This window comes from Microchirus variegatus, assembly GCF_963457635.1.
Source record: "Microchirus variegatus genome assembly, chromosome: 2".
Classification (NCBI taxonomy): Eukaryota; Metazoa; Chordata; class Actinopteri; order Pleuronectiformes; family Soleidae; genus Microchirus; species Microchirus variegatus.
In genome coordinates, this window is record NC_139803.1 from 16253878 (window position 1) to 16278639 (window position 24762).

The 24762-nt window shown below is 38.9% G+C and overlaps 1 protein-coding gene across 1 annotated transcript in view; it reads right to left on the reverse strand.

The window, feature by feature from the left end:
- gabra3 (gamma-aminobutyric acid type A receptor subunit alpha3) overlaps positions 1 to 24762 on the reverse strand; it is a gene marked incomplete at both ends in the record, with an annotated part of 90640 nt that overhangs the window by 24071 nt on the left and 41807 nt on the right. Inside the window, one exon of the mRNA XM_083903994.1 lies at positions 4762 to 4982. Within this exon, the coding sequence (XP_083760120.1) occupies positions 4762 to 4982 (221 nt within the window). The remainder of the gene's footprint in view (positions 1 to 4761; positions 4983 to 24762) is intronic.

Consider the following 24762-nt stretch of genomic DNA (forward strand, 5'->3'; position numbering starts at 1 on the left):
ACTTGCTATTAAGTGGACCACAAACAGGGTTATTGTAACTCACTTAAAACATTTATAGACCAGGCATACATCCAAAGATGGGTTATTTGAACAACTGGGACTGGAGCAGAAAATCTGAGCAAGTATATATGGGTTTGGGAGTAATAATTAATGTATAACTTGATGGATAAACTGAATCTAGATGCTTTAAATAGATTTGTATAGATTCTTTTACCATGGCGTTCAATGGAGATGATATAGAAAACGTATTGCAGCCAAAGTAATAAAACTAGCAGGACCACAGACCAAAGTCAGACTGTTTCTAATTAGCCGTGTGCTGCACTTGTAACAACCCTGTGCGCCCATTGTTTTCCACCCTCTTGACTGCTCTCCAGTGCTGCCTCATTACTGATAAGTGTCTCAGTAACTACACATATTAGCAAAGTACGACATAAATCACACGTGAGAAACACACTGCCGCATATATCCGAGCGCTTACGCTGACAGCTAATTGACAAAATTCATCTCATTCCTGAGCTGCACCAGGACTAAAAGCTGTATGCACACATGCTAGAAGTGGAATTACCTTGTCATCAGAAACAGATAAATAAACTTTTTTAACTGTGTGCAACAACAAAATGTGGCACAATGTTGCAGTGAGCTCTTAACTTAGATGCGCCTTCAAAAAAGTTACGTTAACACACTTAGGGCACCAAAATGTGCTCTACATAGGTGTGTTAGTGTGAGTATTTTAGTTGACATTGTTTACAATAGACTAAAAATATTAATAACAAGAATACATGAAAAACATTTCGAACACTCAAAAATGCACAACCCAGCATACATTTTGCACCAATGTGCATGAAAAAAAGGATACAATATTCGAGAAATGAAATGCCAAAAACCTAAAAATCTTTATTCAAGGCAGTGCTTCTCAATTATTTACATTATTAATTATTACGTTATGCCAACGTTAGGATGAAGAAAACACCCCCCCCCCCAATTAATTTAAAAAATTGTTATAACTACACCAATGCATAACATTGTATGCTTATTAACAATAAGAAAACAAAATATAGATCAACGTTCAACAAAGAATACATTTAATAACATTGTTTTTTAGTCAGAAAAGATTTAAAGTGCATACATTTTTGGATGTGGATATGCAATTACACTTTATTCTAGTACGGCAAAAAAGGCATGTTCCCTGGCATGTCCCCCCCCCCCCACACACACACACACACCTTTAAGGCTTAAAAAGATATAAAGTACAACTGAAATTGATGGGAATTTTGAAATGAAAATGAAAAGAGGTGTCATAGAAAATGTGCTGCACGTCGATGTATGAGTGAATGGGTGTGAGGGGGTGAACGGCAAAAGCGTAGCGTATGGCAGCTCTGAGTGGTCATCAAGACTAGAAAACCTCAATATTATACAGACCATTTTTCTGTCCTGAACTCTTCACATCACACGAGCACAGACGGACATATTATTTTCTTTTTTTTAAGGTTTTTTTTTTTTGCAGCAAAGGAAGTTGCTGGAAGAGCAATCATTCCACTGAAGGGACTTCAGAGTAGTTATTGCTGTGGAACAGCCATAAGATATATTATTCTGATGAACTCTGTTTCGATTGATTTTTAAAGCTGAGCTCGCTTGATTTACACTATACCGAAACATTATTATGGAATTATTGATCAGTAACACACACACACAAAAGTAAGGCTAACTGTGGATCACACAGTATTATAGCCTCAAGCGTAAATGTATATTTCTTTGATGCATATTTACGCTTAGAATTCAGCAGTATTTTAATTAGCCCCCACAAAGACAGATTTGCACCAACTGTGGTTGCACAGCAGTGAGTGAGTTGTGCATTATGGGACACAGTGGATCTGGATTTTATTGAAAAATTGCTTTCATTACTCTGAAATGGATTTTGCAAAAATGTCTCTGCATTGTGTTTGTTTTTTAACTGCTTGAAAAGCTGTTAATGCAGTTTGGGGATGAATATATTCATGCGAGAAGTTCGAAGTAAAAAAAAAAGAAGAAAAATAAAGTAACACATAGACTGCTGTCTTCTGGGAGTATTTTAAGTTTATCATCAATTGTGAAGTCTCTGTCAGGGGGAAACCAAACACAGGACTGCAGCAGCACTGGCACACAATACAAGTTCCCTGGATCCAAAATAATGATGCAATCCTGCAGAGTGGAGGCTTTCGCAGGATTTGTCAGTTCAGATGCTGTAGACGTGCTGATTAAATGGATTTGAGCAGCTGTTTATTAAGGAGTGCCAGTCAACACGGGGTACTGCAGTGATGTACTTCACACTTAACGTCGTATAAAAACTGATGGATTTCTTCCCTTACGCACATAATAACCTGAAATGAGCTCTGAGAAACATAAGTTATCAGTATCTGCAGCATTTCAAGTGCCGACGACGAGGCATACTTTTTGTACTGTGACAGTTGAAAGAGGAATAATTTAAAAGAAATAATATAGGATTAGCAGCATAAATAAAGCACAGCGTTTGAATTGTAAATGTAACACGAATGAGGACGACAAATATTAGATTTATAAAGACACGTCAAAAACACCAGAAGAGGAAAAAAAAAAAAAAAGAGTACATTTATTAATTACAATATTAAAAAGATAGAGGAAGTGAACAATGTTTTACAAATGATAGCATGGATAAAAATAAAAATATGAACGTGTGTTTGCAACAGTAATACAATTACAAGGTTCACTGAATGCACCTCGAATATGCTGGATCTGTCGTGTATTGAGCTGTGTTCTGCATCATTTTGTTTTATGGAGTTTATATGTGTGTATATATGTATGTGTATATATATGTATATGTATATATATGTGTATATATATGTATATATGTATGTATGTGATATATATATATATATATGTATGTGATATATATGTATGTATGTGATAGATATATATACAATACACTTCATATAAACCCTAAAGTGTGAATTGTATATGTATGAAATACATTTACAAAGATGAAAACTACATTTTCACCACAATTTTAGTTTGTTTTATGAACACACAATTCAATTGCAGTCGTATATCGTTTTTTTTTTTCCAAACTCGATTTTTAGTTTCAGTTAAGGAAAAGGTTTTTTTCAATTGAAGTTTTCATTATTATATACTGTAACAACCTTGCTGTGTATCCTCCATGCAGAGCGGTGATGTGTGTCCTCACATGATGGGAGGAGGCAGAGCCAGGGTCTGTAAAATATCTTCTCGTAGCTGAGTAAAATTTTTGTCTCTGGGTGGTTAATCTTCCTCTGCTTCATTAGGCAATCTCTTTATCATCTTTTCACATCAATTCAGTTGGATTTGTAAATATAAGTGTCCTTGCAACACTCCATTAGACATCGAATGTCTTTCTCAGCCTTGGCAGAACTGACCCCTGGATTTAATCCACTCATGTGGAAACCACAAAATGAAACTCTCCCCAGTTAATTTTCACCCTTAAAAAAAATCAATAGTGACCTCACGGGTGACACCATGAAAAACGTCTCTTTTCCAGCCAGTTTAAGACTCAGTCCAGCTACAGAGACCAGTACCAGACTGTTTCACACAAGGAGGTTTTATTTATCAGTCATGTAGATATTCCCTTACTTTGACAGTTTCGGTAGCTGATGCTGCTTTTCACAGTGTACTTTGGACACAGCATTGACATAGTGGAAATACTTTGATCAAGTGGATATTATTTTCTGAGCGTGAGTGGCTCCAAGTCTGACACTGAGTGATGAAATGAATCTAACAGCTGCTGCATCAGCTCCCCACAACTACAGTTTTAATCCCAAGGTTTTTGAGGTTGACATATGGGCTTGTAAGATGAATTGCTGTGAAATGTTGGTACAGCTATTCATACTTCACTCAGCATGAATTGTAATAACTTTGGTGATTGCTTAAGAATTTTTTTTTTTTTTTTATCGAGCACTATCATCAGGTCAAAATATCACCTTGTCCCCAGACTTTGTTTTTTCCAACCAAATGTAACGAGAAACTGCTGACATTCCGAGTATAGGAGGACATAAAAGTGGCTTTGCAAACTTGGTGGTTTATCATGCAAAGGCTCTTAAGGCTATACCTTGCAAGACTGAGCTGAAACTGATGAGGTCTGGCTGCCTGTGGGGTAGAGCTGTTCTGATATTAACTATTTTTACTCACTACAAACTTGTAAAGCTGCAAAAACTATATTTGAACTATCTGCGCTGACTTTCCCTGATATGCTTCTGCATGGTTACTATTTGTAAATGACCAGTAATGCACCCTTAGAATAAGCACTTTTTCTAAATATGAAGTTTGACTTTTACGTGAAATTTATTTCTGAAGATATTCAAATGATGCAATGAATACGGTGCCCTCTGCTTGATTGTGCACTTCTAGGCTGTATGTTTTGAATATGAATGGGTTTTTAAGGTTTGAATTTGAACTTTGAAGTAATTTTGGATATGAAAGAGAAACTTGTGTTGTCTAAGCTTCATATGAACATCCTATTGCAATTGATTATTGATTTAAAGCAGTCAGATATTTTGCATCATTTTCATTACGTGATATAAAATCTTGGCCTGATAGTTAGTCTTGTTGGTTCGTACATACGAGGTAGAAACACAATGGCAACCCTGCCTTGGAACTACTTTGGTGTTGTCCTTATTTCAGTAGTATGCTTATAGCTTATATGTTCAGTCCCATAAAGAAAGAAAGAAACAAAACAATGGTTTATTGGCTAAGTGGTACTTGCCAAAAGTGACTCACCTCATTGTGTAGAGGAGTGTGCCGTTGTCAACGAGTCGTAGCAGTTTGTTCGGAGTTGTCATGTTGTGAGCCACAGATTTTTTTCCGTTGTGAAAAAAGGTATCAGGGGTCCAGATTTTACTGGCCAGGAGGTTGTTGAGGGGTAAAACTTGCATGGGACCATCAAACTTGAGCCTCTCATCTCGCCAACTCTGACGGAAGAAGACATCAATGGTGTACTCCTGAGGAGAGAGAGTGTATGGTTCTGTTTACAGATGCAAGGGTTGAGCACGGAAACACGGTGCACACTTTCTATACCATCTACCTGACCAGTTCACAACACAATTTAATTTCCTTATTTTAAGGCCTGACCTGTTTCATGACCTGCTGCTTCAATGCATCACCTTGTTTGCTCTGCGAAGTACAGTTCTGAGAGAAAAGTTTGTGACCAGTTTGAAGTTCACATTTGCAGTTGTTGCACAGTTTATGCACTGTTTTAAAAGTATGCTTTAAGCACTGATATCAGGAAAAAAACCTAAATGATCTCCAACCTATAGATATGTACTTAATTGATCCCAAAACAAGGGTATTTTTGTGCTACAGCAGCTCAATGTCACCTTAAAATATAAAATATAGACAAAATATCAGAGATGGGAGATAGTCACACATATAGAAGTCACAAACAAGTCTCAGGTCTTAATCTTTAAGGCTCAAGAAAGTCAGAAGTCTTACTTGCAAGAATCAAGCAAGTCAAGTTAGAAGACAAGTCGTATGACTATAGAAGACAATGATGATTTTCCCAGATATTCCATATTTAAATATGCTCAAAATTTGAATTGTATCTGTAACAGAAACACTGTATTACGCATACAATGTAAGGACTGCTTCGTGGTCCCATACAACTGACTTGTTTATATATATAAAAAATTTAATTAACATAAATAAAACTTCAGAGCCTAAAATACAAAGAATACTGACATTAGGCATATGGTAAATCATGGAAATGTATTTAAAATAACTAGTGGACTATGGACTAGTCAAAGAAAATGCAGCATGAAAAGATGCATTATGTAATAAATCTAAAGCAACTGGCCATACAATCCTCCTAATATGTCACAGAGACTCAGGAATAATGTTCATGTAACAAACTGAACTCACCAACAACAACAGTACAGCCAAAATATTTGCATATAAAAATATCTTTTGCAGACTGCAAATCATGTTTATGTTTGGAAATCATGTTTTGGCATGTGGCGCCACCTACCGCCATCTACCAATCATTGCAGTCAGTAGAGTCTCAGCTGCCGAGCAACCACGGGTTGCCAGTTACGTCAGACAACGAAACCTAAAAGACCTCGGTATTTTGAATTTGAATGTAGTAACATGTGTTTGGCCACATTCTTACATATGGCACCTTTAATCAGTGGAGGCAAAACATACATGGATGTCCGTATGAAGGATGAAATTTTGGATCTCCACACACAAACTAATGCCAGAGTTTACAACTAGTGCATGCTGATGAAGTTGCCAACTTGCATCGCAGCTAATGATGTAGCTAACTTGCGTAGCAGCTGATGGCATTGCTAACATAGCGGCTGATGACGTAGCTGATGACTTGCATAGTGACCTACTATCCAATAGGTGCATCATACTCGATGTTCTCTGGCCAAATTTAGTATATCATATCATGCGATATATAATGAGCTTATAAAGCTGCTGAAATCGCACAGTCTATCGTAAGCATAACTCACTGAGAGCTTTAACAGAACAAGGATACAAAAATACTAGGTTATACAGTGTTTGGTTTTTTTTGCTAATCTTTGTCGGGAGATTGCTCTGTTATCAAAGTTTGACTTTCAAACTTCAAACAAAGGACTGAGACGCAAATAAGCCTCAGAAGAAAAAATACGTTGCAATACATGCGTTTCATTTTTTTATTCATCCGCAGCAGCAAAGTATTTTTGTGTTGTCATCGATGCGTGAAAAGTAAATAAAATGAACTCGGGGGGAAACAGACAGTCGAAAAGAATTCATCTCGCATTATTCATTCAGTAAGACCCTGTTGCGGTGTCCTAGCAACAACCTTCCCTCATCAGCTGCATACACAGCAGTGGTGCAGACTCGCTGCAGCTGTCTGAACAGAGTAAGGGGGAAGGATGCTGTCTCTATCCCACACAACAGTGCACATTATTGGTGATCAATAAAAGCACAGCGCGTGCGTTTGATTCTGACATTCTTTTGTGAGTTTTGCCCGTACAGTGGATGAGCCCGGGGATCTGCAGGTGTTTATCACTCGGCTGTAACTGGCAGGGAAAGAGTGATAAAGTCATTTCTCAGCGGATTAAACCACAGGAAGCCATCGTCGTCTGCGGGAGAGGTGCACAGCTTCCGCTCAACGCATCGACAGGGCTTCTCTAAACTGCACCACATGGATGTCTGTTAATTGATGTGATTGTGCTTTTTAGCAAGAGTCACCTGGAAACAACTGTACTGCGTCTGCTATGCAACAGTGCACACAAACGGATAGTTTAGGTGTTGTGTGGTTGGATATTATACAATATACAATACATTCATCTCTTTATCTAGCCAGCAAATAGGCTTTTCCTTCCCTAAACTGAAGTTTGTTATGCTTTGTAAACCATTAACTTCCTGCATCAAAGTCCATCAATGAAAGGCTCATGGGAGTTGTTGATTCACCGCTGCCTCCACCAGTACATTTTAAAGTCGACATAGACCAGAGGCTCCAATTAACGCTGCTTTTTTTGTGCGTGCATCTGCGTCATTACCTAATTTATGAAGCCCTAAAGTTTCTTAACAAACTGTTCAGCCACTGCTGAGAACGCAGGGTTTTTATTGTTATCCTGAGCTCTCCGAAGCGGATCTGAAAAGTGCTTGCTCGTGACGTAACTAGCAGATCTCACCACTCCTCTGAACAGCGCCTCCTTCTCATTCTGTTGCTGCTGTTGAAACCAGCACCAGACACTTCATAAGCTGTTAAACATCTGCTTGAGGACATGATTCTGGGCTGCGAATCCAAACAAACTTCATGATTTATTCGACTCGCCGATTGCCGCATTGCACCCCAATTCAGGGAGACGAGACATGCCCTCCTCCTGAATGATCATTTCATTACTAGCCTGCGATCTTCTAGCAGATCCTTCAGGTATTCCATTGGTCTATCAACATAGCCTAGCCACATGTTTTTCATCTTTATTGTGAATACAGAGAGGTGTACTCTTGTTGTGAAGTTGTCATACAAACGGCAAGCTTGCTAAACAGAGCTAATGTAAGCGGCGCACGGGTGTGACGTCAGGGGAAGGCGACGTGTTTGCGTCGTTGTCAGTTCATGGCGCGCGGATAAACGGAGTGGTGTTGTGATGCGTGCATTTTATCAGACCGCTTCTTCCCATTTGGCTTGGTTGCTTTCACACCAGAGGAACCGTACCTAAGTAGGCCTCCAAAACTCATATGTGGGATAGGAAACATTTTCGTTTTTTGTTTCAGATGCAACTGCCACAAACAGGACATCCCCAGAAGCTAAAAATGCAGATTTCTTTCTATGTACATCAGTATGGTAGCGTGAGCTGTCAAAAAAAACGTGTCCCCAAAGGCTGCCACATTTCCCCCGAAAGACTCAGTTACGGTCAGTGCTGACCACTCTGAGTCAGTACTTTTGTCCAACCACAGTTAAAAGAAAAAGAAAGAAAAACTATTCCTTTCACTGCAAATAAATGCTAAACAGGTTTATTTTTAGCTCTTAACTATGTGTTGATCTGTTGCTCAGTGTTCCTGTTTGTGTTTTGACCTAACCCTTCTGGTAACACTCCAAGAAAGTTTGTTCTACCCTGGCACAGAAAGAGCCAGGTCCATTCTAATATCATCATCCTGGTTACCTTTATGCTATTCACTTAATTCCTCTTGACTTTCCCTTTATGAGATGCCAAATCTCATTCCATTCAGTGTACATCCTAAATAGATAATGGTGTGCTTGGCCCAGCTGGGCAGCGCAATGATTTCCCATCCTTCGAACTGAAATCTCCTGTAAACACTGGAAATGAATATAAATTGTAAGACAGGAGTCTTGAAAAAAAAAAAAAAGAAGCATAGTCAATTTTCAGACAAGGTAAAATGGCACAGTGGGTTTGAGTGCCAGCTCATGTTCCTCCAGGGACTGACGGATTGATTTCTCCTTGACAGAGGAGACAGAGTAGAACTGCCCAACCATATATTTTAGATCTCTTTTTATAGCAGCGAGGATCAAGAATGGATTTACAGTAGTAGACAAATGTAATTTAAATGACGTTTTAAAACACTTTCATGGCACCTGAATGACACTGGCTCGGATTTATTCTTTTATAAGCCTATATGCTCTTTTCTGGCACCATGCCTTTATTAGAAAGTAGAGGGCAGAGATGCATGATATGTGGGGAATGTCAAGCGTTGGTTGTCCTTGGATGGAATAAGTGGGAGATAAGTTGTGCTGGGTTCACCAAACAGCACCAGAACATATCCAATAATACTAATACTAATAAGACCTATCTATAATAGTCTTTAAATTAATACAGTAGTAAAAAAACAAGCAGTTTACATTGACATAAAGGCACTACAGCAGCAGATCCTCATTTAAAAAGCCAGAACAGGCAAATGTTTAGCTTGATAAATGACTTCCAAGCTGCTGCTGGAATCAATAACTTTAGATTAACAGCTGATCAAAAGACTGTGTGTACTGTAAATGGGGTCAGCCCCACTGAGAATTACCTCCTGACTCCTCAGCTCCTCCAACTCCAGCTATAGCTGCTATCTATATTCAGCTCCCAGTTTGGCTTGGTATGCTGCTTGGCCACGTCTCGCTGTATTTCCATTTTCTTGTTGCAATGAATTGTTTAATTATGACGAGATACTTGGGCTACGTAAGTACTGCTATTTTAATTTAAATTTTCTGTCCATGAGCATCGCAAAGGTAACTTTTAAGGGCAACATTAACTTAACTATTTCAGCACTGCATCACTGAGATGGAGGTGTTTTAACTGGTCAAATCAGGCTAAATCAAACCTGACTGCTTGTATAAACATTGATAATGACAACAAAAAAAGCCTGATTATTATTATTATAATTTTTGTTTTTTGATAGGTAATGTCCAATGAAGGTGGTCTGTCTTACAATGTAAAGTACACTAAAACAAAGTAAAAGTAATTCTATGTTTATGTGAATCAGTTTCACTGAATCAATGGTTCTTAAACGCTGAAGTCAAGAGAAGTATACAGAGGAAGGAAAACATCAAAAAACATGTCGCAAAACTGAACACTGTCAGTAGATACTGTGAGATTGTCACACTAGTGTTTTTGCAAACCAATAAGAACTGGGATCATTAAAAAAGGGAGAAAGAACAAACAGGTCAGGAACACAAAGAAACCTCTCCTTCATGTGCAAGAAGAGTGGTGGAGAGAAGAGGCCAACAGCAGTGCTGCAGGACGGAGGATAAAAATGATAAGAATGAAAGGAAATGAGGAAAGAAAATTGCTGATAAGTTGGTAGTTAAAGTAGGATGTAGAGTAGACTCGGCTAAATGAGCCTAGATGTTAAAAAAAATGACATCGTCTGGTTCTATGATAATAACAGGAAGGTTGTGTCTAATATCTGATACAATATTAATGCAGCCTTTAATCTGAAATTAATGAGCTAATTAAGGTCTGACCATTTCTTCCATCTCGTTTGATAGTTTTCATTTCTTTTCACTCTTCAGATCTGAACATATGATCCCTTGTGTTTTTGCACACCACATTTACAGAGTCCCCACTGTATTTCACTGTATTATCTGGTTGATCTAGCTACAAGTGTTAAAGGTGATATATTTAAGTTGTTATGTATGTGTATATATGTATGTATATCTATATATTTATGTATATATATGTATGTATATATATATATATGTATATATGTATGTGTATATAATATATACACATACATATATACATATATATATATACATACATACATATTATGTATGTATATGTATATATGTATGTGTATATATATGTTTATGTATATGTATATATATATTTGTATATCTATATGTATATATGATTCTGTCTTTTGTTGTTTTTTAACATTATATCAAAACAAACACTTTTACTTTGAAATGGCGTTGAATATAATTCCCAATATTTTTAATTGTAATTATCATGATGGATAATCAAGATATGATTTTAATTTCTACTCACTCAAAATACAATTTTTCCAGAACTGTTTTCCCAACTTTTTTCACTTGACTGGCCCCCTCCTGACCAGACTAGAAGTTCACTGGGTCATTTTGAGTTTAAGGCCACTTGTGTTCCATTCCATCCATTGTCTACTACTTAATCCTCACTGTTGTCAGAACTCACTCCCCCCCGTCCTCCCTCCCTTCCACCCCTCGTGGCCATGTGCATTCAACAGAGCCAGTGAACACAAACCGTGCAGTCCATGTCCATGCTGCTTTTCATGCTGTTGTGTTTTTCAATTCTTGTCATTTGACAAAAAAAAGAAAAAAGAACTGGCTTGATGTTTAGTCATGTGTGGATTCTTTTTTTCACACATAGGGAGGCAAAAGTGGTATCTTCCGCCAAGGTTAGCTAACACCCTCCCTACCCTGTTCCCTGTTTCACTTTCTCAGTGAATATTTAACAAATATAATGTTTTTACAGTCTGTTATTGTCGCCCCGTTGTCTCCTCTCATAATGTGATAATCCGATGCTGCTCTCAAGCAGACACACTTGCACTTTCAATCACGCAAACTAAAATTAACAGCTTCACTGTTTCTAAAACATAAATCAGACTGTGGGACGGTTATTTATGTGTTTGTGCAAGATCATGCTGGGTACAAGTGCAGCATCTAATTTTGGCAATATCTCAAATCTGGCAACCCACTTGAACCGTGCTCGTGCATGTCTTTTGAACTGGGATTGCAGTTAACATTTTAAACGCTAAAGATCACTGTTGTACATATTTGACATAATGATATTTTTATTTGTTTGCAGTTCAAATATAAAAAGAACAATTATTGATATGCCGTGAAGGCACAGTGACTCGAACAAGTTGCTGATGTCCATCAATAGAAGAGTTCCAAAAGGGTCCTTCTACAAGGGCTGAAGTTCTACCTGGAACCATTTGCTTCTGAAAAACCCTTTCCTGAAGAAATTGTTTTTCAAGGGTTCTTGGTAACACTAATGGTTCCAGTAAGAACCATTTTGATCCAGAGAACCCTTGAAAACCCCTTTCCTGAATAAAGGATTTTAGGAGGGTTCTTGGTGGAACCCTCCAAAAGGGTTCCAGGTGGAACCTTTATAAAAAGGTTCTGCCTGGAGCCAAAAAGGGTTCTCCTATGAGGACAAGCCTAAGAACCTTCTACTTGGCACTTTTATTTAAGAGTGTAGATCTAAGAGGGTTAGAAGATGAATGGATTAATAATTGCTTACTACATGAAATACCGCCTATATATAAACATATCATAATATAATCTGTTCAGTTTGAGGATGTTGTGATGTGGAGGGATTAGGAAACCATTCATTCATCAACAGGTTTTTTTCCTTACATTTTATGTCCCAAAAACCAAATTGATTAATTGAGAACATCGTTTTATGACGGATTAAATGATGATGAAGACATTTGCGGGTCGTCTAATGTTCTTGACGTGTCCGGATACGAATATTGCGTTTTCCTCCATGACTGATGAAAATTGTTACCTGGTATAAAGAGCGTTATGAAATCTAGTTTTTGACAGCGCACAGTCGATCCATAGATAACATCTACTTAGCCAACATGGTGAGTATTGCTGCTCGGAGGCTTGCAGCGCATTCATTTGACCCGGCACTTTTGAACTTTACACTCTGGGCTTTGTAATGATTAGTCAAAGACTTGATTAATGCTTTAATTACAAACTCCTGCTCGCTCTCCGGTTGTCAATTATTCTTTCTCGCTTCTCATCTAGTGTTGCGATCACCTTCACAACCTGTGTGAGACATGCAATGAGCTGTGAATCCCACACCGACTCCAATTATCTTCATTGTTCTGTGGCTTCTGCAGCTCTGAGCCATAAACATGTTTCGAGCACTTCAGCTGCGTCACAAATACAAGCACGGTTTATGTAATAACTTAAAGGCTTAAAAATCTGAATTCATTTTTAAAATCTGAAATACATTATTAAATGGTGGTTATTTTAAATGGCTCTCGGGGATAGAGTACAATAGAATAGACCTTGGTCTAATGCTCACCATGAAATATATAATAAACACGTGACTGTTGCTAAACTCAGGTGGTTTTCAACCATGAGGAGAATAACAATGACCATTTTCCATTATTTGCGACACGGACAGCTCAGGCTGAACAGTTTGGAAATAAAGTAGGAGAAGTCAAGGTTAAGATAGTTTGCTGACGTGCAGAGGGAGGGATAGTGATTATGTTGGACAAAGGATGTAGAGGATGGAGCTGCCGGGGGTTCATGGATGTTGGGTGTGTAATAGAAGAGGACGGAAAAGGAGAGGACAAGATGGGAGCAGCTGATTTGCTGTGGCGACCCCTAAAGGGAGAAGCCAAAAGAAGAAGAAGAAGAAAAAGCATTGTTCAATGAGGGTTATTTTAAATGGCTCTTGGGAAAATAGAATAGAACAGACTACAAAAGAATAGATATATGTATAAATTATTAATTCATGATTAGTGTGACTGTAACTAAACACCAGTGGTTTCCGATTAGGAAAATGACAGAACATATATTTGAAGATCATTTTCCATCACTTGCAACAGGGCTGAACAGTTCATGATTTTCATGTTGAAATCTCAATTTGAATGAAATGGTAAAGGCTGCAATATATTTGTTCTATTTTTTCACATCTTTAAGGCTTTATCCCTGCTGTCGTTGACATGTGGTGATTCCTTATTTCTTTTTTAAATGTAAAACGCAGGCAATTTTGAACTGAAGCAGAGACTTAAAACAATATCTGAAATGAAATCGCACTGTGCTCTCTTCGAAATAAGGGTTCCAAAAGTGTTCTTCTACAAGGGCTGAGGTTCTATCTGGAACCCTTTCTGAAAAACCCTTTCCCAAAGAAAGGGTTTAAAAAGGGTTCTTGGTAACACTAAGGGTTCCAGGTGGAACCTTTACAAAATTTTCCACCTGGAACCAAAAAGGGTTCTACTATGAGGACAAGCTGAAGAACCTTATATGGTTCTAGCATTTTATTTCTAAAAGTGTGGAGCATGTCCCACGTATCAAAAAACATGCTGGGGTTAATTGGACACTCTAAATTGTCTGTAGGTGTCACTCTTTGAGTGAATGGTTGTTTGAGTTTATGTGGTCCCGGCGATGAACTCGTGACCTTTCAACCCTGTGTCACCTGGGACTGGAGGGTTGTATAAAATCGCAGTTGCAATAAAAAACATTTAATGATATTGAGCGCTAATGTGCAGCCCTGTATCTAAGCAAGTGACACAGGGCACACATTAATTACATAACCTTCCCACTGGTGCAAACATCTTGCAATATTCTATTCTATTTCCACATGGTTTCTTTCAGTAGTACCCCACATGAAGTGAAAGTGTCTGCACCATGCAGCAGCAGAGCAGCGTGATGTACAGAGTATTATCACGTACATTCCTGCAGTGAAGTTTAATGTTAAAGATAACAGTAAGTGCTCTACGGATATTGAACAGCTCCGGCTTTTACTGTCAAGCGACCTACGTGGTAACTCTAGTGTTGTCACAAATTGTAATTGTAAAGGCAACTCCACAACTCCGAATGCTGTGTTCTTGTCCTGCATCAGTTGCAGAGAGACACTTTATTTTTTATCTTACAAATAACTCTTAAGGCAATATTTTATGTCATATGGAAGACACTTGGTGTTCTTCCACACAAGGAAATGTTCATATGTTAAGACATTGTGCATTGACATTTCATGTTGTTTATTCCGTTGCCATTGGCACAGCAAAGGCCTTGCAAAACTCCTATACTTAGATTGCGACTACAAGACAATGCCAGATACCATGGCAGTTCATTGTTGACACATTTCACCCAAGACCCCGTTATGTCAACCTCTTGATGCAGCTTGAGGACAAGGCAAGACAACATTACGGTCAGTAGGAAATCTTGAAGATGCAGCGATATCTCATTGGATAAGTGAACATTTGTTGGTTAGAAATAGATGGGAAATTATTCTTATTAAAGTTATTAGGACTCCTCTGGGAAAAATTAATGTCTGAAGTAAGGCAATAACTTCAACAGTTAAGGTATTTAAGTCTGGATCAAAGTGCTGACTGGTTGATATTGCTTTCCCTAAAGTCACTCCGTTAGCGTGGCTAAAATGTGGGGCATTAAAGGAGAAACTATTACGACTGAAAACTTCCTAGACAGAGCACACTCTCTTCCCCAGGCATCTCATAGTTTATATTGCATCCACCCAGTGGTCCAATTACCCATCTCTGCAGCATCAAGTGTCCCAGAAACGATTCCGTCTCGCTCACCCCAAGGGCCAGTTGTTCAGCCTTCACTTGGACCCCAATACGCCACATCTGCCTTTATCGTCCTACTATAACTACAGGAGGGAAGCATAACTGCATAACTGGAGTGAAACTGCAATACTAGGCCAATGACGATGCTAACCTCCTTCAGAGTTGTGTCTGACCGCTGCAAGACCCAGAATGTGGGTTGCTCTTGATGCTGATCTCTGGTAAGTAATTTGCATCTCATCTCTTCCACCCTTCTCTCACGTCATGTAGTTTTGTTTCTCTCGGGGGAGATTACGTAGTCCTATCACATCCACATACATGCAGTATCCATTCACAGTTACCCGTCTCCTCGTTTTGACAGGTCTGTTCACAGGAAAACGGGAAGCGATTTAGGCCGTCACAGGTACTGTGCTGAAAGCTTGCTGATCTGAAAGATTTGCACAATCTCTGGGGGGGTAAACATTTGTGTCATATGTGACATTTTCAGCAAACAGCCGATCGCTTAATATTCAGGGGACTCAAACTCCTGAGTGTCTGAGCAGTTCAAGATCTTCTGAAGAGCACAGATGGAGTAATTATTGTGGTACTAATATTTGAAAATGAACTCCTGGATTCTGCAGTCAGTCATGTTGTCCTTGTTCAATGACATGCAAACCCCATTAAAGACGCACGGAACTTCAAATTACCAGCAATATTTCGATAAAAAAATAAAAAAATCTACACTCTTAAAATAGGGCTTATTTGTTTTCGCCGGTCGTACAGGGCATCATGTTCCCCGCTGTCAGAATATGATCCATGTGCAGGTCGGGAACAACTTGAAAGCAGGTCAGGCATACTTTAATATGGACTATATTTTTTTGTGTGGAAATGACAGCAACAGGTACATCATGTTTCTTTTCACAAGATGCCACAGAACAATTTTTTTTTTTAAATTAAACTCAGAGTTTTTGGCACATATATTCATTTTTGTCATAACAACGCTGCTCTAAAAAATACAAAACTGCTAAATGAAGTAATTTATTGTTTTGACAACATGAGGCAATAAACATAACATATTTAAGAAGATTGTATTTGCCAGCTAAACCCCCTCATCTGTAGCTAACATCACCCAATGCTTGATTTTGAAAAAATGTCAAGAAGTGGGCTGAGATCTGAGTGGGGGAGAGCATGGAGCAGTGAGGGGACATGGTCTGGTAGTGAAATCTGAGTTGCTGCTGTCTATCAAGGTGCTCCGTGCTTTACATAGGGGAAAGCTTGTTGCATCGTTTGCTGGCATGTACTAAAATAGTCAATGGCGAAATCAGAATGTAGTCGCTGGTGTTTGGCCAGACAGACAGTAGACCTGATAACTCAATACTTGGCACTAAACTGTGAAGATTTGCACCTGGATCAACAAATAACATTACTAGATAGCCATATACTTTGATTTAAACCTGAAAAAGTGGTTTAGCTGTTAGTTACACTTTAAAGGTGGATTTATTTTCTTCCAATCTATAGAGTAATAAATCGGGGGTTGGATATTTTGTTGCTTGTACCTTTTCCCAACAGTGTAAATATACTTATGTCTTTGTAACTCTACTACATATGCTGTGCACTAGATGAACGAGGTTGGTTTTGAATACTTGACTGTTCTTAGGTAGCTCTCATCCACTCTCACTACTGTTTGACATGGTTCATGTGTGGGTGTTAAAAGTAGTTGGTAGGGGCGGCTGGTCTGCAGCATCTCTGAATCATGTCGTACTACACTCTTAGAAATAAAAGTGAACATTTTTTTTTTATAAAGGTTCCACCTTTTTGGAGGGTTCCACCAAGAACCCTTTTAAAACCCTTTGTTCAGGAAAGGGGTTTTAAAGGGTTCTCTGGATCAAAATGGTTCTTACTGGAACCATTAGTGTTACCAAGAACCCTTGAAGCAAATGGTTCCAGGTAGAACCTCAGCCCTTGTAAAACACTTTTGGAACCATTATTTCACATCCTGGTTTTGCCTTGGCTGGTCAGAATGGCAGGTATGTGTCATGTTAACAGTATAGTAAGTGGGATTATTTTGGCTTTATTGATCAGTAATTGGGCCACATGGTTGGAGTAGTGGTTAGCACTATTGCCTTTGCAGCAAGAAGACCTGGGTTTGCGACTCGATTGTGTTTTTTCTGGGTTCTCCACTCCAAAAAACAAATTTGGGTATTGGACACTCTAAATTGACCATAAGTGTTAGTGTTAGAGTGGATAGTTGTTTGTCTCTATGTTACCTGTCCAGGATGTACCCCGCATTTCACTATGTCAACTGGGATTGGCACCAGCGAACCTCATGTGGAGGATAAAGTGGTAGAAGAAGGATGGATGATTATTAATTCCATGATAACCCCTCAGCATAATGTAAATCAAATTATCTGATGGAGAAAGTACGTCACATAAAAGGAAATTATTGAGAAGGATGTGTTCTAGTACAGTGATGCCACTGTTATCTTGAGAGTGCTATGCTGTAGCATGTTAATCCCTTTAGAGGGCGTCAAGAGACGTTAATAGCCCAGATGGCGGGTCGGTGTGGGTGTTGCTGCGCCAAGTGTGTTATTTGCCTGCTAATGAAGTGGCCAACATTCCCGAGCATCACCTCTTTCCCACACCGTCTGTTGACACAACAATATCGTTCAGCAAAATTAACGTTTTGGTGTCAGGAATGAGCCTATATGACATTCAGTATCAACGTAAGCCCAATTCTGGTCAAAATCACTGGATTAATGTACACTACCTTTCAAAAGTTTGAGGTCTCCTATACAATTTGTTTGTGTTTTCCATTAATACTCACACTTTTATTCATCTAATGAGTTGCAAAATTAACAAAAAATATAGTCAAGATATTGACAAGATTAGAAATAATGATTTTGCCGTTTCGTCAAAGAAGCAGCAAAGCTGTTTTCAGCTGTGCTAATATCATTGCACAAGGGATTTCTAATCATCCAATAGCCTTCTAACGCGATTAGCAAACACAATGTACCATTAGAACACTGGAGAGATGGTTGCTGGAAATGGGCCTCTACACACCTATGTACATATTGCATTAAAAACCAGACCTTTGCAGCTAGAATAGTTGTTTACCACATTAACAATGTGTAGAGCGTATTTCTGATTCATTTTAATGTTATATTCATTGAAAAAAAGTGATTTTCCTTCAAAAATAAGGACATTTCTAAGTAACCCCAAACTTTTGAACGTTTGTGTATGTAAAATAAATACATAGAGTTATGATGCGATCCAAAAACACTAAATACAATATAAATGGCTCTTTACACACAAAATATAGAGACACATGGGGTTAAGTGTCCAGCAGAGGCAAGAATCAAACCCACAACCTTCAAATTGAACGACGACTCACTCTACCACTGATACACCACCATTAAGTATCCAGTTACCTTTGCTACTTGTAGCTTTGAATTGTTGGTAACTCATTACAACTCAATTACATGAAGTGAATTGAGCATCAGGTATAAACCACACGTATCCTAACCAATATTAAGTACTCTGTTCTCTGTACAATGAGCTGCCAAAGCCTGAAGTGGACTCTTTGGACCTCATGTGCATCTTCAAACACTTCATTATCATGATCTCCAAAGCTGAAGGCAGCTCCTCTACTTTGTAAACGTGCAACTTTTAATTCAAAACACAAGCCTTAAATACATTTCCAGTGTCTTTTCACAGCTCCAAGGTAACTAATGCCAAAAATTAACATTTATAATCCTCGCTTTCATTTTCACATTATATGAAGTGTTTATGTCTTTCCTTGAGTGAGCGAGATACTTAAACCAGCAGGGGTGATCCGAAGCTCAGTTTCCTGTTTTGCATTCAAAGCAGCTGTATCCATAGAGTGGTATATTAGTTTGAGATGAAGCACTATCAATTTAAATCTTATTAAAGAGTTAATGAGGTTATTTACATAATTTATTAAAGGAATCCAGCGGGAAACAACTAGCTTTGACAAAATAACAACAAGAAGTAGACCTTTTTTTGTTTTGTTTTTTTAAATCTTACCAGGATGCAACTAATTTTCCTCTTTTTACTTTAATGTCCTAACAGCTGCTCCAAATTAGCCTGCTAAACTCTGATGAACCGACTCCAAAAAAAGAAGTTTTCTTTGTTGAATACATGGAGGACGTTTCTTAAAAAAGCTTCTTTCCACCTCTGAAATACTGCCAGGATTTGTGACTTCCTCTCCTTTTAACTGACCTAGAAAGAACTTTGATGTTTTTGCCTCCTTGATCCTTTTACTGCAGCGCTCGATACTTTGAGCTTGTCCTACACGACACTCAGTCATCTCATCGCACTCTTCCTAAACTCGGCACCCGCCTGGAAAGTCATGAACCAGAAAACGCAATCGCACAGCGCTGACCTACAGTAGATTTGTCTTCCTTGGCTCTGAGTGCACGGAACTCCAAACTGTGCTCAAAGCTCAAATATATTCTTTACCAAAGTCATTACAATCACTTGCCCCGGTCACACAATTACCCAGCCTATAAACCTAGTCCTCCTCTCTGCTCGCTGAATAGAACAGTCCTTTGCTATTCTCTAAACTCGAACAATAAAACTGAGCCATCATCCCAACTAATTACTCTCAGATCTTGCCCTCTCTTTTGAAAATGGACACCAGTTTCAGCAGGCAGACGACTCATTATTGAAGCCCAGAGTCAAGCTCCAGTTATTTGTTGCAGCTTACTATCAGCATTTGGTCATTATACTGTATCATCATTGTTGTCCTCTCATTCCCTCTTCTGCTTAAAGAGCCCCAGAGCTTGTCGTGATGACCCGCTGCCCCAAACAAAAGCTCTTTAAATAAGGGACTTATTGCAGTTTAAAGGAAATGAGCAGTGCATCTCTGTAAATGTTGATCTGAATTATGCAAATACATTGTCCACATATGTTGTTAGCGATTTTGAATATACTACTTATTAAATATGATTCGATAAGAATATAATCAAACTTGTTTGTACCATGTTGCCATGGTTACAGAATGAAGCTCTTGGCTCATGTGGACCTGTCCTCCTCTACTTCTTTGGTTGGGAATGCCTCGTATGCTCTGCGTCCAGATTTGTACCGCCACCCAATGGTGAAGTGGGATACTACAGGACCCTGACATGCGAGTATACTTATACATAGTCTGCGATATGTGATGTGCCATGTGCGTGGAAGTATACCACAGGCTTTAAGCGTCAACTCAATATGTGCATTTTGGTCGTCTTTGCCGATGAGTCCTCCATTTGCTACAATTTATTACACCAATGAGAATAGTACTGAATTCAAGGGAACACAATTTAGTGCACCTGCTGTTGACTTATGCCAAAACATACTGTATAGACCAGGGGTCACCAACGTGGTGCCCGCGGGCACCTGGTAGCCCGCAGGCAGCCAATACGGTGCCCGCGGGCTCACTTCACTTCAACTCACTTGCATGTATCCGTATGATCGCTCAGTAAAATATCTTTGATATTGTTTATAAAACTTGGTAATCGTTAGGAGTAAGCACTGGAATTAATGTGTATGCAGTTTAATGCATAATATTAATCATTTAAATGGTAAACAAACAAAAAAATATTATATGGTAGCCCTCCATATTATTTTTTACCCTTAAGGTAGCTCTCTGTCTCAAAAAGGTTGGTGACCCCTGGTATAGACCAATCCTAAACATTAAACACGAGTACGCAATTTAGGGTTGCGATAGTTGCGAGAGAAATTGCAACTACACTCTTAGAAATAAAAGTGCTAAGTAGAACCATAAGGTCTTCGGCTTGTCCTCATAGGAGAATCCTTTTTGGGTCCAGGTATCGCTTTGGCTTTTTGGCACCTGGAACCCTTTTGGAGGGTTCCACCAAGAACCCTTTTAAAACCCTTTATTCAGGAAAGGGGTTTTAAAGGGTTCTCTGGATCAAAATGGTTCTTAGATTAGATTAGATTAAGAACCCTTTAAGTCCCGCAAGGGGAAATTCAATTCTGCAGTGAGTTAGTGAACACACACAGCACACAGTGAGGTGTAGAACATGTAACCCAGCGCAGTGAGCTGCCATGCCAGTGAGCGGCGCTCGGGGAGCAGTGAGGCTGCCCCCAGTAAGAACACTAAGGGTTCTTACTGGAACCCTTAGTGTTCTTACTTTCTTCGGGAAAGGTTTTTCAGAAGCAAATGGTTCCAGGTAGAACCTCAGCCCTTGTAGAATAACCCTTATTTATAAGAGTGCATGAATTGATTCACAATATAATGTTTCAAAGTAAAGCTTCAATATTTACTGTATTAAGAATTAAAAACAACACTTTTTTTTTTTTTTTTTTTTAAACTGCAACATTCTGAAAGCAAAGGATGTGAAAAGATTGCTTCCATTCATTTCAAATGGACCATTTTGATTTGAAAGCCAGTAATTGTTCAGCCCTACTACAGTGCATCTATTTAGAGAAAGGAAATGGCATGGAGCCTATCTGCAGTGCATGTATGCATATAGAGCAAGACGATATTGTAACCTGAGGCCGGACTGATCTAACATCAAATATAAATCTGATTTAGCAATGTAGAAAATAAAATAATAATACAAAATAATGTTGATGCTCAGTTTCCACATCTGGAAAAACACCTTATTTCATTATACTATGAAGTTGTGTGTGTGCACTTGTCACCTCTTTAGGTCCTTTTCTAGCATACACACTGACATATAGCCAGAACCATTCCTCATGGAGACCAAAACCTTGTCTAAAGGTTAGGGATAAGGCTTTGTTTTGGCTTGTTTAAATGAATGGAAATCACTCACTGCAGTGTGTAGCTGTGCAGACCTGTGCAAACCATTCTCTTGCATCTGACAGGACATAGACACAGCACTTGTTGTGGCCCCGCTAACTGTGGCTTCCATCAAAACACACGGAACACAAGTGTGCTTCTTTGGCCTTCCCAGCCATCACTTTTGCCGCAGTCTGTCGTCTCTGTGCTGTTTGCCACTGATTCATGATGTTGCCAAGTGGAGAATGTGAAGAGAATAAAAGATTGGGGAGCGAGAATGGAGCCCTGCGAGACCCCAAAGGTGATATCTGCTGAGAAAGATAAAGCACTGTCTATTGTGATAAAGAAAGAGCGCAAACACTCTGCCTCACAGAGCAAATCCAGCACACTTTGGTCACCCGACCGTAGCTTTCCCCCGATCAATTATTAATCACTCTAAATACTAATTTGGCCATCCATTCTGATGATCGATTAATCACCTCTTATCTGATTTCAGCATCTTAAAGGTGAATATGTTCTGTTTTCTTTGTTCAAATTTGGGTGGTACAGTTTGGCCGTGAGAGGATTATTTGAAGGAATTGTACATCACCAATCCACACTTTCTCCATTTTCTGACATTTATGGAAAACAATGGAATGATTGGTCAATTTGATTTTGATAATGAATGTTATACATATTCCTGGTAGGGACCATCTCATACCCAATTCCAGGATTGTGTTACAATTGCACTATCACAATAGAGGGAAGGCGATTTATCTCAAGATAAAGGGATAAAATTACCACAACACAAAATATACAGATTTCAATTTCACAATATATGGCTTGACGGGGGGGAGGAAGAGTTTAAAACGGTGTCGGATGATTTGTAAAGATGAGCTTTTGTAGAGTTTGACAGTCTGAATGGGAAGCTGCTTCAAAGACGCTGATGCTAAAAATGAAAAGAGAACCCCCCTGGTGAGACGATAAAAACTCAACTCGGCTCTCTCTCTAAAAAAAATAAAAACCCAACAATCTTGTTTTGTCATACGGGTTGACAGCCAGCTCGAAACTGAGCCACAGAAACTACCGGGTGCTCAAGGCAGTCAATTAGAGCTGCATGATCAAGTACGTCAAACGCTGCATACGGTCTCAAGACGAAGCACAAACCATCTCCTGCAATAGATGTTTAAAAGTAGTCATTCACACCATGTGATTGAATTTTTTACCAGAAAAATACATAATTTTCTAAAATTATTATTTTTTTCTTAGTTAATCAGCTATTTTAATGACATTTTTCACCAAAAATATTAATAAGTATGTGAACAACATTGCCTATTAGATATTTCTTTTCAGATATTCTTACAATTTATTCAAGCATAGGAGTAAAAGGCCAGTCAAGCGGAATGCTACGAGCATTAAAGTAGAGAAAACATGCTGCTTTAGCCAGATAACAGTGTATAAAAAATAAAAATCTGAAAAGCAGCACTGACAGAATAATTGTGCACAACATAAATGTGCAGGAGCAACATCATCTGTACAGGTAGAACATCTTATCCACAGAACAGCATACACTCGGAACATTGCTTTGAATTAAGCGTCTCTCAGATTGTGACAGTGGAAAATAACTTTTGCTTTGGTGAGTTGTTACTTCGAAAATAATTATCTCATGCACCTCAGGTATATTTATTGTTTGCTTTTATAATCATCTTCATCATACCATTGTCTGTTCCTGATATTTACTTGAAAACTATAATGACTTCAGTGTTGCCATGGTGTGTCTTCATTTATTTAGCTCTAATAAACACTGACAGGATGCTAAATTGAAACATGAATCTGTTGCAGTAACTGTGAGGAAACTTTTAATGATTGCAAAATTATGCAAGTTGTAAGTTATGGATGTTCAATCTACAAACACAACGCCCTGAGGTTTCGGGGTCCTAAAACACCGTCACCGTGTGGACGGACCCTTAACAAATTCCCAAAGTCCCATACTGTCAGCCGTTTTCGAGCATTTTGACCCATCTTTTTCGAGACCCACAGAATATTGTGTTCTATGACTATGTAAACGGCGACAGTGTTTCTAACCTTTTTTCGTTCTTTGGTAATCGGCATTAGAAAATAATCTGATTTCGCCAAAAACAACATTTTTGACCAAAAAACTGAGAAATGCGGCTTCTCGCCGTTTTGCCCCGGATCCTTTTTGAAGCGCACGGTTCCGTAAACTCCTCCCTTTCATGATCGCCATGATACCTCTCGCCACCTCACACATCCCTCCTCAGTCCTCATCTCGGGTCTTCTTCTCATGATATATGCTAATTGCTCATCCAAAAAGAGCAGTGCTGCCACCTACATGGTCAATTCATCATTACTTAGTTTACAGGTTTGATACTGACGGACAAGCTCCGCCAGAGTGTCTCGCGCCCTCTCCCGGCGGAAAACTTAATTGACATCTATAGACATCAATTACGGAAACATTTGTCTTTGTTTTTGCTGGCCAAATTCACGTGACAACGGTCAAAAGCCGGCATATACCGGCTAACGTAAACCCTGGCTGCCCTCCTCGTATGGAGGATAAAACGGTAGGAAATATATGGAGCTGCTGGTTTACTGCTGCCTCATTTGGTCTGAACGAAGGATGTCACAAAATAAAGACGGATTTCCACCGGTCACGTTGACAGCTGCTCTGTCAGCGGCGCGGTTTTCCTCTGCCCGGCTTCAATCCCCACCGGGCGCGTTACGGCAGCGCATCGGCATTCACTGGAGATCACACGGTAATCCTGAACGGACGCGATAGACTGTGTGCATAAAAGAAACAACAACAA